General features: G+C 43.6%; 1 protein-coding gene across 1 annotated transcript; it reads right to left on the bottom strand.

Moving 5' to 3' along the window:
- Positions 1 to 5,950: 5,950 nt before the first annotated feature.
- Positions 5,951 to 6,889, bottom strand: LOC113593365 (olfactory receptor 5-like). The gene has a single exon (XM_027037510.1). It carries the CDS (start codon positions 6,887 to 6,889, stop codon positions 5,951 to 5,953), a length of 939 nt encoding a protein of 312 aa, XP_026893311.1.
- Between the last annotated feature and the right edge of the window lie 9,398 nt (positions 6,890 to 16,287).

The following is a 16,287-nucleotide window of genomic DNA, read 5'->3' as shown; positions in this document are numbered from 1 at the left end:
CTTCATGAGGTCCCAATTGTTCATTTTTGCTTTTGATTCCCTTGCCTTTGGGGATGTGTCAAGTAAGAAATTGCTATGGCTGAGGTCAGAGAGGTTTTTTCCTGCTTTCTCCTCTAGGGTTTTGATGGTTTCCTGTCTCACAATCAGGTCCTTTATCCATTTTGAATTTGTTTTTGTGAATGGTGTAAGAAAGTGGTCTAGTTTCATCCTTCTGCATGTTGCTGTCCAGTTCTCCAAGCACCATTTGTTAAACAGACTGTCGTTTTTCCATTGGATATTCCTTCCTGCTTTGTCAAAGATTAGTTAGCCATAGTTTTGTGGGTCTAGTTCTGGGGTTTCTATTCTATTCTATTGGTCTATGTGTCTGTTTTTGGTCCAATACCATGCTGTCTTGATGATTACAGCTTTGTAGTAGAGGCTAAAGTCTGGGATTGTGATGCCTCCCGCTTTGGTCTTCTTCAAAATTACTTTGGCTATTCGGGGCCTTTTGTGGTTCCATACAAATTTTAGGATTGCTTGTTCTAGCTTCAAGAAGAATGCTGGTGCAATTTTGCTTGGGATTGCATTGCATGTGTAGATTGCTTTGGGTAGTATTGACATTTTAACAATATTTATTCTTCCAATCCATGAGCATGGAATGTTTTTCCATTTTTAATATCTTCTTCAATTTCCTTCACAAGCTTTCTATAGTTTTCAGCATAGAGATCTTTTACATCTTTGGTTAGGTTTATTCCTAGGTATTTTATGCTTCTTGGTGCAGTTGTGAATGGGATCAGTTTCTTTATTTGTCTTTCTGTTGCTTCATTATTAGTGTATAAGAATGCGACTGATTTCTGCACATTGATTTTGTATCCTGCGACTTTGCTGAATTCATGTATCAGTTCTAGCAGACTTTTGGTGGAGTCTATCAGATTTTTCATGTATAACATCATGTCATCTGCAAAAAGTGAAAGCTTGACTTCATCTTTGCCAATTTTGATGCTTTTGATTTCATTTTTTAATCTGATTGCTGATGATGCTAGAACTTCCAACACTATGTTAAACAACAGCGGTGAGAGTGGACATCCCTATCGTGTTCCTGATCTCAGGGAGAAAGCTCTGTTTTTCCCCAGTGAGGATGATATTAGCTATGGGCTTCATAAATGGCTTTTAGATGTTTAAGTATGTTCCTTCTATTCTGACTTTCTCGAGGGTTTTTATAAAGAAAGGATGCTGAATTTTGTCAAATGCTTTTTCTGCATCAATGGACAGGATCATATGGTTCTTATCTTTTCTTTTATTAATGTAATGTATCACGCTGATTGATTTGCGAATGTTGAACCAGCCCTGCATCCCAGGAATGAATCCCACTTGATCATGGTGAATAATTATTTTTATATGCTGTTGAATTCGATTTGCTAGTATCTTATTGAGAATTTTTTCATTCATATTCATCAGGGATATTGGCCTGTAGTTCTCTTTTTTTACTGGGTCTCTGTCTGGTTTAGGAATCAAAGTAATGCTGGATTCATAGAATGAGGCTGGAAGTTTGCCTTCCCTTTCTATTTTTTGGAATAGCTTGAGGAGGATAGGTATTACCTCTGCTTTAAATGTCTGGTAGAATTCCCCTGGGAAGCCATCGGTCCTGGACTCTTATTTGTTGGGAGATTTTTGATAACTGCTTCAATTTCTTTGCTGGTTATGGGTCTGTTCAAACTTTCTATTTCTTCCTGTTTGACTTTGTCCATTTCTTCCAGGTTGTCCAGTTTGTTGGCATATAACTTTTCATAGTATTCCCTGATAATTGTTTGTATCTCTGAGGGATTGGTTGTAATAATTCCATTTTCATTCATGATTTTATCTATTTGGGTCATCTCCCTTTTCTTTTTGAGAAGCCTGGCTCGAGGTTTGTCAATTTTGTTTATTTTTTCAAAAAACCAACTCTTGGTTTTGTTGATCTGCTCTACAATTTTTTTAGATTCTATATTGTTTATTTCTGCTCTGATCTTTATTATTTCTCTTCTTCTGCTGGGTTTATTCTGCCTTTGCTGTTCTATTTCTTTTAGGTGTGCTGTTAGATTTTGTATTGGGGATTTTTCTTGTTTCTTGAGATAGGCCTGGATTGCAATGTATTTTCCTCTCAGGACTGCCTTCGCTGCATCCCAGAGCATTTGGATTGTTGTATTTTCATTTTCATTTGTTTCCATATATTTTTTCATTTCTTCTCTAATTGCCTGGTTGACCCATTCATTCTTTAGTAGGGTGTTATTTAACCTCCATGCTTTTGGAGGTTTTCCACACTTTTTCCTGCGGTTGATGTCAAGCTTCATAGCATTGTGGTCTGAAAGTATGCATGGTATGATCTCAATTCTTGTATACTTATGAAGGGCTGTTTTATGACCCAGTATGTGATCTATCTTAGAGAATGTTCCATGTGCACTCGAGAAGAAAGTATATTCTGTTGCTTTGGGATGCAGAGTTCTAAATATATCTGTCAAGTCCATCTGATCCAATGTATCATTCAGGGCCCTTGTTTCTTTATTGATCCTGTGTCTAGATGATCTATCCATTGTTGTAAGTGGAGTATTAAAGTCCCCTGCCATTACCACATTCTTATCAATAAGGTTGCTTATGTTTGTGATTGTTTTATATATTTGGGGGCTCCCGTATTCGGCGCATAGACATTTATAATTGTTAGCTCTTCCTGATGGATAGACCCTGTAATTATTATATAATGCCCTTCTCCATCTCTTGTTACAGCCTTTAATTTAAAGTCTAGTTTGTCTGATATAAGTATGGCTACTCCAGCTTTCTTTTGGCTTCCAGTAGCATGATAAATTGTTCTCCATCCCCTCGCTCTCAATCTAAAGGTGTCCTCAGGTCTAAAATGAGTCTCTTGTAGACAGCAAATAGATGGGTCTTGTTTTTTTATCCATTCTGATACCCTATGTCTTTTGGTTGGTGCATTTAGTCCATTTACATTCAGTGTTATTATAGAAAGATATGAGTTTAGAGTCATTGTGATGTCTGTAGGTTTCATGCTTGTAGTGATGTCTCTGGCACTTTGTCTCATAGGATCCTCCTTAGGATCTCTTGCAGGGATGGTTTAGTGGTGATGAATTCCTTCAGTTTTTGTTTGTTTGGGAAGACCTTTATCTCTCCTTTTATTTTAAATGACAGACTTGCTGGATAAAGGATTCTCAGCTGCATATTTTTTCTGTTCATCACATGGAAGATCTCCTGCCATGCCTTTCTGGCCTGCCAAGTTTCAGTAGAGAGATCGGTCATGAGTCTTATAGGTCTCCCTTTATATGTTAGAGCACGTTTATCCCTAGCTGCTTTCAGAATTCTCTCTTTATCCTTGTATTTTGCCAGTTTCACTATGATATGTTGTGCAGAAGATCAATTCAAGTTACGTCTGAAGGGAGTTCTCTGTGCCTCTTGGATTTCAATGCCTTTTTCTTTCCCCAGATCAGGGAAGTTCTCAGCACCTTTCTCTCTCTCTTCCTCCTCTGGAATCCCAATTATGCATATATTATTACGTTTCACCACATCACTTAGTTCTCTAATTCTCCCCTCATACTCCTGGATTTTTTTTATCTCTTTTTTTCTCAGCTTCCTCTTTTTCCATAATTTTATCTTCTAATTCACCTATTCTCTCCTCTGCCTCTTCAATCCAAGCTGTGGTCACCTCCATTTTATTTTGTAGCTCATTTATAGCATTTTTAGCTCTTCCTGACTGTTTCTTAGTCCCTTGATCTCTGTAGCAATAGATTCTCAGCTGTCCTCTATACTTTTTTCAAGCCCAGCGATTAATTTTATGACTATTATTTTAAATTCATTTTCTGTTATATTGCTTAAATCGTTTTTGATCAGTTCATTAGCTGTCGCTACTTCCTGGAGTTTCTTTTGAGGAGAATTCTTCCATTTGGTCATTTTGGATAGTCCCTGGAGTGGCGTGGAGCTGCAGGGCTCTTCCCCTGTGCTGTCTGGGGTAACTTGTGTTGGTGGGTGGGGCTGCAGTCAGACCCAATGTCTGCCCCCAGCCCATCGCTGGGGCCACAGTCAGACTGGTGTGTACCTTATCTCCCCCTCTCCCAGGAGCAGGGCTCACTGTGGAGTGGTGTGTCCCCTGTCTGGGCTACTTGCACACTGCCAGGCTTGTGGTGCTGCTTCTATGGAATCTGGCGTATTGGGGGGGGGGGGGTGGATCCGCAAGGTGCGCAGGGGCAGGAGGGGCAGACTCAGCTTGCTTTGCACCAGGAGGGAGGCAGACCCATCGGAGGGATGGATCCACAGAAGCACAGCTTGGGTATTTGCGGGGTGTGAGCAAGTTCCATGATGGGAACTGGTTCCCTTTGGGATTTTGGCTGGGGGGTGGGCGAGGGAGATGGCACTGGCCAGTGCCTTTGTTCCCCCACTGAGCTGAGCTCTGTCCTCTGGAGCTCCACAACTCTCCCTCTTGTTGTCCTCTAGCCCTCCCACTCTCCAAGCAGAGCTGTTGACTTATAACATTCCAGATGTTAAGTCCCGCTGGCTGTCAGAACTCACAGAGTCCAACCCCTCCACTTTTGCAAGCCAGAATTCAGGGGCTCTGCCTTGCAGGGCAGGCTGCCCCTCCACCAGCCTGGCTCCCTCCCACCAGTCCGTGTAGTGCGCACTGCCTCTCTGCCCTTCCTACCCTCTTCCGTGGGCCTCTTGTCTACGCTTGGCTCTGAGAATCCATTCTGCTAGTCTTCTGGTGGTTTTCTGGGTTATTTAGGCAGGTGTGGGTGGAATCTAAGCGATCAGCAGGATGCGGTGAGCCCAGCGTCCTCATACTCCACCATCTTCCACAATCTTGAAGTCCAAAAATTACATCTTTAGGGTGAGCCTGGGTGGCTCAGTCAACTAAGCATCTGACTCTTGGTTTCAGCTCAAGTCATGGTCTCACGGTTCATGGGTTCGAGCCCTGCACTGGGCTCCACACTGACAGCGCAGAACGTGCTTGGGATTCTCTGTCTGCCTCTCTCTCTGCCCCTCCTCCTCTCGTGCTATCTCTGTGTCTCTCAAAATAAATAAGTAAAGTTCAAAAAGAAAAAAAATACATCTTTATCACAAAAACAACACATACTTATCACAAAAAAAATGACAAAACACAACAAAATGAAAAGGAAAGCAAACCCTTCCCAAGTTCCTCCACATAATGGCAATCCCTGTGAACATTTTATAGTATCGATTTTCCAATTCTTCCCTGTATACATATAGACACACACTGCATTTAAGCATGAAAACACAGCTGTACTCTAATGGGTAAATAATGTGTGGTATTTCCATACAATGGAATATTACTCAGCCTTAAGAAGGAATGAAATATTGCTAGATGCTATATCATGTATAAGCCTCAAAAGTATTACACTAAGTGCAAGGAGACACACAAAAGCCCACATATTATATAATTTCATTTATATGAAATATCCAAAACAAGAAAATCCATACAGACAAAGAAGACTTACAGTTTTTTAAGCTAGTGGGCTGGGCTTTGGGAGTGATTTCTATTGTGTACAGGATTTTTTTGGTAGTGATGCAAGCGTTGTAGAATTAGATGTTGGCGGTGGTTGCACAACTTTGTGAATATACCTAAAACTCAATGAATTACACATTTTAAAGGGTGAAGTGTATGGCATGTGAGTTATATCTCAATAAAAAGGAAAAGTATTGAGGGGTTCCTGGGTGGCTCAGTCAGTTAAGCATCTGACTTTGGCTCAGGTCATGATCTCACAGTTTGTGAGTTCAAACCCTGCGTTGGGCTCTGTGCTGACAGCTCAGAGCCCGGAGCCTGCTTTGGACTCTGTGTCTCCCTCTCTCTCTGCCCCTCCCATGCTCGCACTGTGTCTCTCTTTGTCTCTCAAGAAATAAAAAAATAAATTAAAAAAAAATGAAAAGTATTGATAACTTGAGATCTCCCCCATGGCCTATCCGCTGGTCAGCTTCAGGACTGGTGTAGGGTTCTGCAGAATGCTGCCTGGACCTCCCTGTTCCGCAGGCAGTAGATGACGGGATTGCACATGGGTGTGACCACCGTGTAGATGACAGACAGCACCTTGTTGAGGTCCATGGCTTCTATGCGGCTGGGACGGGCGTAGATGAAGAGAGTGGCTGCGTAGAAGATGCCCACCACCACCAGGTGGGAGGCGCAGGTGGAGAGGGCTTTGCGGCGGGCAGCGGCTGATGGCATGTGGAACACAGCTCTCCCGATGGCCACATAGGAGGCGATGGCCATGAGGAGGGAACCCCAGAGGATGACGATGGCAGAGATGAAGTCTACCAGCTCTGTCAGGGCCACGTGGGTGCAGGACAGGTTCAGCAGAGGGGAGACGTCACAGAAGAAGTGGTTGAGGACGTTGGGGCCACAGTAGGACAGGCTGGCGATGCATGATGTCTTGGCCACTGAGACCAACAGCCCCCCAAGCCATGAGGACAAGGCTAAGCCCAGGCAGGCCTGGGGCCTCATGAGCAGTGGGTAGAGGAGTGGGCGGCAGATAGCCACGTAGCGGTCATAGGCCATGGAGGCCAAGAGGGTGCACTCTGTGCAGATGAGGACTATGAAGAAGAAAAGCTGTGTCATGCAGGCTGTGAAGGAGATATGGTAAGGTCCAGTCCACAAACCCACGAGCAGACTGGGCATGGTCACGGACACATAGCACATCTCCAGGCAGCTCAGGTTGCCCAGGAAGAAATACATGGGCTTGTGGAGCTCGATGTGACTGCAGATGAGGTAGATGATGAGCGTGTTCTCCAGGAGGGTCAGCAGGTAGAGGGTCAGGAAGATGGCAAACAGGACATCCCTTACGTCTGGCCTTGTGAACAAACCCAACAAGACAAACTTCTGGACTCTGGTCACATTGCCCAACTCCAAAGGCCTCTCCATCTAAGAATAAAATACATCTGCAAAATATTTTGCACATCTTTCTCTATACAGCTTGCCTTATTCTGGTTCCACACTGTTGTATCACCTACTTAACACCCTTGATACACTCCTCAGTGTCCTTAGAATAAGCATCATGTGTCCTGTCATGGCCCCCGAGCCCCCATGTTCTGATCCTTGCTGACTACTTCACATCACAGCACCATTTGTCACATCCATTGTAGCCCCATGGAGGCCCTTTCACCCCCTCAAATACTCCAAGGTCTTTCCAGCTGTAAAGCATTTCCACATGAAGTCTCTCCATCCTAGAACAGCTTTCTCCCCATTCTTGTGTTTCCCATGTCTGGGAATCCTTGACATTCTTGGCATGAGTTTTTCAATGTCATATCCTCAGAAATTCCCTGTCAAACCCCGTGTCGTTATTCTTTATCCCTGCAACCCATTACTTCTGCGCCAGGGTGATTGTTATTAACTTTATTTAGTTTAAATTACTCGCACAAACTGGAGGTTGTTGGGGGGGATGGGTGAAATAGGTGAAGGGAATGAGGGTGTGTACTTGCTGTGATGAGCTCCAGGTAAGGATGGAAACCTTGAATCACTGTATTGTACACATGAAAAATAATACTGTATGTTAATACTAGGATTAAAATGAATGAATGAGGGGCACCTGGGGGGCTCAGTCGGTTAAGCATCCGACTTCAGCTCAGGTCATGATCTCGCAGTTCGTGGGTTTGAGCCCCTGGTTGGGCTCTGTGTGGACAGCTCAGAGGGTGGAGCCTGCTTTGAATTCTGTGTCTCCCTCTCTCTCTGCCTCTCCCCTACTCACACTCTGTCTCTCAAAAATAAATAAACGTTTAAAAATTTTAATTGAATGAATAAATGAATAGGATTACTTGCATGTTTGTTGAGTTATGCAAAGTCTCTCCAACTTGGTTGTAAGCCTCTTGAGGAAAGAGATGGGGTCTATCTCGCTCACAGCTCTCACCTCAGGACCCAGCAAAGGAGTGCATTGCCTGGTACCTTATAGGTTCTTGACATACGTTTATTCAATGCACGGAGGATCAGAGTTGGACTTCAGGCATCACACTCCTCAGCAGGTACAGCAGCAAAGAGAAGGCGATGTTGGCTGGGAACTCTGGGACTCTGCCCACGTGCCCTTCAATTTCTGATGGCTGTTGATTCGGAAGGGAGGTGATGTAGCGTGTTTGGGAGAACATTCACCGTGGGATCAGAAACCCTGCCTTGTCGGCCTATTACATCAGCACATTGCTGAGTTCACCCAAGTCTTAGTTTTTCCCTTTGTGAAATGGGGAGAATGATATTGGCTCCCACGGAATAGTGTGGGGGTTGCATAAGGAAAGGAAAGGGAGGGAGTCCCTTCTGGCCACTGCCTTGAGGAGGATGAGGGGGGCTGTGCAAGCAGAATTTCAGCCCACACGGGCCTCCATCTCCTGGGAGGGTTGGCACGGCCGCTAGTCCTGGTGCACCTGCTGGCATCCGCCACACGTCCAGTGTTCTTCCAGGCACTGATCTGTCAGCCAACTGTTCTCCAGTCAGATGCTTCTGCTCCAAACAGGAGTGCTTTATTTAGCACGTGAAAACCACACCGAACTTTCTATCTCCCAAATCAGCACCACTGTCAGTCCCAAACACTAGTACAGAGAGAAGTAGAGGGGTGTCTGTGGCCCTCATCCCTCACCCACTGCTCTTCTGTCTCAAAAAGAAGCAGATAGGGGCACCTGGGTGGCTCAGTCTGTTAAGCCACTGACTCTTGATTTCATGATCTCACAGTTCATGAGATCAAGCCCTGCATCAGGCTCTGTGCTGACAGCACAGAGCCCGCCTGGGATTCTCTCTCTCTCTCTCTCTCTCTCTCTCTCTCTCTCTCTCTCCCTCCCCTGCTCATGTGCACTCTCTATCAATAAATAAACTTAAAAAAATAAAAAATAAATAAAAACAAATTCAGTGCTTCTCCTGGTCCTTTGGCATAGAGAACAATGCTTATCTCCATATTCTGAGATTCCTCTCTTGATTTGATGATATTTATTGATGACACTTACCACCATTTATTAAAGAATGGAGTCAGGTACAGCAATTTTCTAGAAAAAACAATGGAAGTTTGATGCCTGATTTTCTATAGAGGGGGTTCTATCCTCCCCACCCCCAACATATCTTATTATAAAGATGGAAGCAGTATTTATTGTATATATGTATGTCCAGGTTGGGTTCTTTTTAAAAAAAATTTTTTTTGAGGTTCATTTATTTTTGAGAGAGAGACAGAATGCAAGGAGTGGATGGGCAGAGAGAAAGGGAGACCCAGAATCCAAAGCAGGCTCCAGGCTCTGAGCTGTCAGCACAGAGCCCGACACGGGGCTGGATCCCACAAACCGTGAAATCATGACCTGAGCTGAAGTCGGACACTCAACTGACTGAGCCACCAGGTGCCCAGGTTGGGTCCTTTTAACAAACAATTTCATTCATTGCTCAATGTCCCGTGAAGCAGGTGTCATTTCCTGGTTGTTAAAGATGAAGAAACAGAGTTTCCCAGAGGCTACAAGTGCAAAGTAAGGACACTGGGGTTTTTTTTTCAAACCAGTCCTGTCCAATTTTACCACCCAGCAGGGCTTTGCATGAGGTTGCATTGCTTATGAAACATACCCTCGGTCTGTTTGAGAGCCACATGTGTCTCATTCTGTCACAAAGCCTTCCTGGCATAGCCTCGCCCTACATCTATCCCAGCTGCACAGCACAGATGATGCTTACTCTAGTCCTACTGAGCTTCTTCCTTTCACAGGGATCTTCTTTGGAATGAAACGGGCATATCTTTGAACTCTAGATGTGCCACTGCCTCCCTAGGAGCCAGTCACTTAACCTCTCCGATCCCTAGTTGCCTCACAAATAAACCCGGGTTCTGAGTGCAGAGTGAAAACTAGAAATTACAATAATCCCCATTTTCCAACATCTACCAACTGCCAAATGTTGTGTCAGGAGATCTTTGCTTTTATTTTATCCTCATCACAACACTGAGAAGTAATCACCAATGTTCCCATGGTATGGATGTGGGAACTGAGGATCACGGAGTCTGCTTGTGTGCCTCAAAGCCTTCCAACTGCTGGGAGTAGAATACAGATTCCACTGCCCAGGTGTGGCTGACCCCATCTCATTATTTTCTTCTCTATCTCTTGGGACTTGGGGTGAAATTTTCATTTTATGATTATTTTTTGAAACATGTTGGCCAAAGAAGAAAAGAAAATTAGTCTTCTAGTCTGGGAAGGGAATGTTAGGACTGAAAGGGCCATTTGAAAGGACTCTGTTTGATATTCTTGTTTTTTGCAGGAGGAAACTGAAAATACCTATACAGGTGCAAGGGCTGTGGTTGGTGCTACAGTTACATAGTTCAAATGGATTTGAGTTTTCCAAAATCCCAGATGTCAAGTTGCTGCCTCCATATGGTGTTGGGATCCTGGACAAAGACTCTATAGGCTGGACCTTATTTCATCGTCCCATTCACCCTGTGAGGTAAGCTTTTGTTGTTTTTTTTTTTTTTTTTAGCTCTGTTTTACTGATGAAGAAACAGAGGCATAGAAAGTATAAGACATTGCTCAAGCACCTTGACAAATCATGGAGGTGATGCTCAATTTAGGTTGGCATTCTGAAGCCATATTCCACTGCTTCCTTCACCACCCTAGGTCTCAATTCCCTTGATGACACTTCTAACCTCAGAGAAGATTAAATGTAGCAATGAGGTTAACACAGCCAAGGCTCAGCTGAGGTCTGTTTGCCCCAGTCCAACAGTGGTTGGAACAGTGTCCAGTCCCGAAACAAGCACATTATATCTGCCCACAGCAGTCCCCTCCCAAGGAGGGTCTGTGGTCCTGGATATGACTCTCCAGACAAGCCCTGTTAGCACCAAAGGGTGAAACTCTTCTGGGTACTAAACAAGAACATCTCCACTGCTCTATTCTGTCTGTGCTCCCTCCCCCACCAGATTTTTCTCTTCCACGACCCACTTTCTCTCTGCTCCTGCCTCTGTTAATAATCCCTCTCTTTGTGCCTGCACCAGACTCACTTCTGCTACAAACATCATATCAAACATCATAGCCAGTCACCTTAGATGCCAATAGGTTTTGTTTTTTGTTCGTCTTACATAAAATACAATCAATTTAACTTCAAAGGTCACTCTGGAATTCTTCAGCCCAGAAGCAGAGTGCACAGTGGCTATTTAGGATTTTTGTTTCATCCCATAAACATTTATCCAGCATCAGCAAAGTACTGCACACTGTGCTAGGCACAGTGGGGATATGGAGATGAACGAGATACGCCCCATCCAGAGGAGTTTTCTATCCGATTCTTTCTTATCGGTGCAACTTGGATAAGTTACTTAGCCTGTCTGGCACTTGATAGCTTTTTATGAAAAAAAGATAGACGTAATTGTCTTCATCTCAAAGCAAGTAATAACATCTCCACTATTACATAAGAGTCAGATATGAGAAAGATAAATACCGTATGATTCCACTCATTTGTGGGATCTAAAAGCAAAATAATAAACAAACAAAAAGCAGATGGAGACCTATAAATACAGAGAACAAATGGTGGTTGTCAGAAGGAAGGGGCTGGGGGGTGGGTGGGCAAAAGGGGTGAAGGGGAAAGGGAGGCACAGGCTTCCAGTAATGGAATAAGTAAGCCATGGGAATAAAAGGCATGGCATAAGGAATATAGTCAATGACATTGGCATAGCGTTGTGTGGTGACTGATGGCAGCTACACTTGGGAACACAGCAGGTGGTTCAGAGAAGTTGAATCCCTATGTTATACACCTGACACTAATGTAACATTCTGCGTCAACTATACTCAAATAAAAATTATGGGGCACTTGGGTGCCTCAGTTGGTTAAGCATCTGACTTTGGCTCAGGTCATGATCTCATGGTTCACGAGTTCAAGCCCCACATCAGGCTCTGTGCTGACAGCTCAGAAGCTGGAGCCTGATTCACATTCTGTGTGTGTGTGTGTGTGTGTGTGTGTGTGTGTGTGTGTCTGCTTCTCCCTGCTCGCTCTCTCTCTCTCTCTCAAAAGTAAATAAACATTAAAAACAAATAAACAATAAGAGTCAGATAGACCCAACTCTGAATACCAGGTCTTCTGCTTAATAGCTATGAGACTTTGCACAAGTTACATGTCTTACTAGAACTTCAGTTTCCACACATGCAAGCTGGGAATGATTTTAGTTCTTACCTTGTGGTGTTGCCCTGTGCCAAGTTTCTGGCACACGATAAACACTAATTGTTAGCTATTATTATTATTATTAAATAACATGTCATCCCAATATGGGCACTATCTTCATGATACACACATTATCTCATTAATCTGGGTTGTCCCCATTCTGTGAGTGAGGTGTTATGCTTTGCATTTTGCATGGGAAGAATTAAAGCTAGGAGAGGCAAAGAAACTTGATGTAGAGGTCACACAGGTAGTTAGTGGCATACCCAGCAACCAAGCCTGGATCTGTCTGATTCTGAAGCCAGAAATCATTCCTCTAGACTGTGCTGTCTGTCTGTGTGAAAGCAGTCACACACATTCGAATGTGTGCAGGGAAGCTATCCTTTGTTCTGACCTCCATATTGGATTTCAGGGTTCACCTGTTGATCTAATCCATTCTAGCTAGAGGAGGCGATCAACAAGGAGGAGACAAAAATCAGTTAGGGTAGGGGTTTGATGACAGAATATTCACTCCTAGAAGGAAGGATTAGGAAAACCTCACATAGGATCTGACATTTCATCTGAGCCTTGAAGGATGAGTAGAATTCTGAGTTAGAAAACGGGTAAAGAAATGGGCAACCTGGGAAGAAAAAAACTATGCTGGTAAAGACATCAGTGTGTGTTGGGGCACCCAGGTGGCTCAGTCAGTTAAGCGTCTGACTTCAGCTCAGGTCATGAACTCACAGTTTGTGAATTCAAGTCTTGTGTCGGGCTCTGTGCTGACAGCTCGGAGCCTGGGGCCTGCTTCGGGTTCTGTGTCTCCCTCTCTCTCTGCCCCTCCCCTGCTCACACTCTGTATCTCTCTCTCACTCAAAAATAAATAAAAACATTAAAAACAATTTTTTAAAGGACATCAAGGTATGACCCCACTTTGACCAAAGTCACCCAGCTAGTTAGGGAGGTTTCCAGCTTCCAACCCAGCCATCCTTTTCCAATCGTCCCCGGGAGACATAATTCAGTCTTGAAAACCAGACGTACCTGGGCTCCAGCTCTCGACCCGGCTCATGTGAAATCAAGCCCATGTACTTGCTCTTACTGACCTTCAGTTCTTCATCTGTACAGTATACTTATTCCTACATCAGAAGATTATTGGGACGACTGATGGAGATCACACAAGTATCACTCAGCAAAGCAAGTGACACAGAGCCGATGTGCCCTAAGTACCATTCCATCATGTTGATGTTTCCTTCCCACTGGCCCCCCAAAGATCTGTCCAGTCTCCTTACCAGAACAGTTCAACTAAGGTGGGTGTTACCCAGTCTTCTTCCCTCCGTAGGGTCTCTGGTCAGTGATCAGATGATCTGGGCATCCACTTGGGGACAGAATTTTCAGGAATGAGTTCAGCAGTCGGAGACGAGGATATCTCCTTGAATTCCCCCTGGCCTGGAAGGAGCTCTACCTCAATGGACCCACTTTGCACCTTCATCCACCGCACACTCTGAATGGGCTCCTGCCTGGGCTCTGCCAAGTTGCATCCATCCTCACAGCCAGTAGGCAAGCAGAAAGGCCAGTTTAAACTACAGCTGGGGATCTTGAGACCTCTCTCTCCCTTAATCTCTGTGGAATTACAGACCAGATGGGATTTTGTTTTTCTCAATCTCAGTTGGGTTTGAAAGAAGAGGGCAAAGGCACCCCTAATTCGGGGACTCATCTGTAGGCCATATCCGTAAGCATGCACTGATACCTACTATCTGCTAGCATCTGTTTCAATAAGCATGCATTTATCCCCTCCTCTGTGCTAGCATGTGTCCTGGATGCTGGGAACACAAAATCAAGGCAGACTTCACTTCTGCTCCCCAGGTCTGGGGTACAGGTGAATATGGAACCCCACGAGGGCCAGAAACTGGGGGAGCAGAGAGGAAGGAGACTAGTCCCGCATGGGGACTTACAAAAGACATTCAGAAGAATGCACTGGCAGAGCTAAAGGTTCAGAAAGTCTTCCAGAATTACCTCCACTCAGCAGTCAAGAAACATTCGATATGTACACTAGGCACATACTAGGTCATATGGAGGGATTTTTAAAATCTTTTGAAATTTATTTGAAAAAATTTTTAATAAAATAAAATAAAATAAAATAAAATAAAATAAAATTTATTTGAGAGGGAAGAGGGCAGGGACACAGAGAGAGAGACAGAGAATCCTAAGCAGACTCCACACTCAGCACGGAGCCTGACATGGGGTTTGATACCACGACCCCGGAATCACGACCTGAACCAAAACCAAGAGCTGGGTGCTTTGACTGAGCCACCCAGGTGCCCCATTAGATTTTTTTTTTTAATTCCTGTGTGGTTAACATACAGTGTTATGTTAGTTTCAGGTGTGCAATGTAGTAGTTCAACAGTACCACATGTTACTGCTCATCGAGATAAGTGTATTTTTTTTAATTTTTATTTAACTTATTTTTTTAATTTACATCCAAGTTAGTTAGCATATAGTGCAACAATGATTTCAGGAGTAGATTCCTTAGTGCCCCTTACCCATTAAGCTTATTCCCCTCCCCCCCCAGTAACCCTCTGTTTGTTCTCCATATTTAAGAGTCTCTTATGTTTTGTCCCCCTCCCTGTTTTTATATTATTTTTGGTTCCCTTCCCTTGTGTTCATTTGTTTTGTTTCTTAAAGTCCTCATATGAGTGAAGTCATATGATATTTTTCTTTCTCTGACTGACTAATTTCACTTAGCATAATACCCTCCAGTTGCAAATGGCAAGATTTCATTCTTTTTCACTGCCCAGTAATACTCCATTGTATATATATACCACATCTTCTTTATCCATTCATCCATCGATGAACATTTGGGCTCTTTCCATACTTTGGCTATTGTTGATAGTGCTGCTATAAACATTGGGGTGCATGTGTCCCTTTGAAACAGCACAGCTGTATCCCATGGATAAATACCTAGTAGTACAATTGCTGGGTTGTAGGGTAGTTCTATTTTTAACTTTTTGAGGAACCTCCATACTGTTTTCCAGAGTGGCTGCACCAGTTTGCATTCCCACCAGCAGTGCAAAAGAGATCAGTGCCCCATTAGGTTTAAAAAAAAGGAAAAAGAAAAAACAGTGTCATTGTGCCTGCCTGGCTCGGTCAGAAGAGCAAGCAACTCTTGATCTCAGAGTTGTGAGTTCAAACCCCAAGTTGGTGTAGAAACTACTTAAAAAAATAATAAATAAATAAATAAATAAATAAATAATCAAACAGATAGATATTTAAAAAGCATTCCCCTTCTTGTCTTCTGTATGAATTTATAATTTCTTAGTATGGTATTTCAAGTCCTGGATTTTATGTTTCCAGGCAAGACTTTCTGCTTCATTTGCTCTAAACTCCCTCCTGTCCCATGTCTGGGACACCTAGTTCTCTCTATACCTTGGCTTATTCAGATCCCTCTGTCTGAAGTACCCTTCCCTGTCTCCATTTTTCCTGCAGAAAATATGACTCATCTTCTGAGACTGAATTGTTTACAAAAGCTATCACTAGCTTTATTTATCACTGACCCCCAACCTGCCTGTTTATCTTTTTGGATTTTTAAATTGGTAAAATACACATAACATGAAATTCACCATCCTAGTCCTGTTTATAACTGCACAGTTTGCTGGCATTAAGTACATTCACACTGTTGTGCGACCGTCCCCACCACCTGTCTCCAGAACTCTTTTCCTCTCGTGAAACTGAAATTCTGCACCCACTGTACACTGTCTCCCCATTTCCCTCCACCTCCCTGCACCCATCGTCCTACTTTCTGTCTCTATGACTCTGACTACTCCGGGCCGCTCATATAAGTGGAATTATGCAGTATTTGTCTTTTTTGTGACTAGCGTATCTCACTTAGCATGATGTCCTTAAGGCTTCATGTATGTTGCAGTGTGTGCCAGGACGTCCTTCTATCTCAAGGGGGGATAATAGTCCACTGTGTATGCTTACCTCACACCTTGCTTACCGATTCATCTGTTTCCTTCCCCCTTTTGGCTATTGTGAATAAGCTGCTGTGAACGTGGATGCATGGGCATCTCTTTGAGATTCCGTTTTCAATTTTTCTTCAACCCCAACTCCCTTTATCAGTGCTACCTGGGGCTAGTTGGATGCCTTAAAAAATTTTTTTTTAACATTTATTTATTTTTGAGAGAGAGAGAGAGACAGAGTCAGAGTGGGGG

This window comes from Acinonyx jubatus, chromosome E2 (assembly GCF_027475565.1).
Source record: "Acinonyx jubatus isolate Ajub_Pintada_27869175 chromosome E2, VMU_Ajub_asm_v1.0, whole genome shotgun sequence".
NCBI classification, from domain to species: domain Eukaryota; kingdom Metazoa; phylum Chordata; class Mammalia; order Carnivora; family Felidae; genus Acinonyx; species Acinonyx jubatus.
Note: the sequence above shows the minus strand (reverse complement) of the source record. Positions and strands in the feature narration are given on the sequence as shown.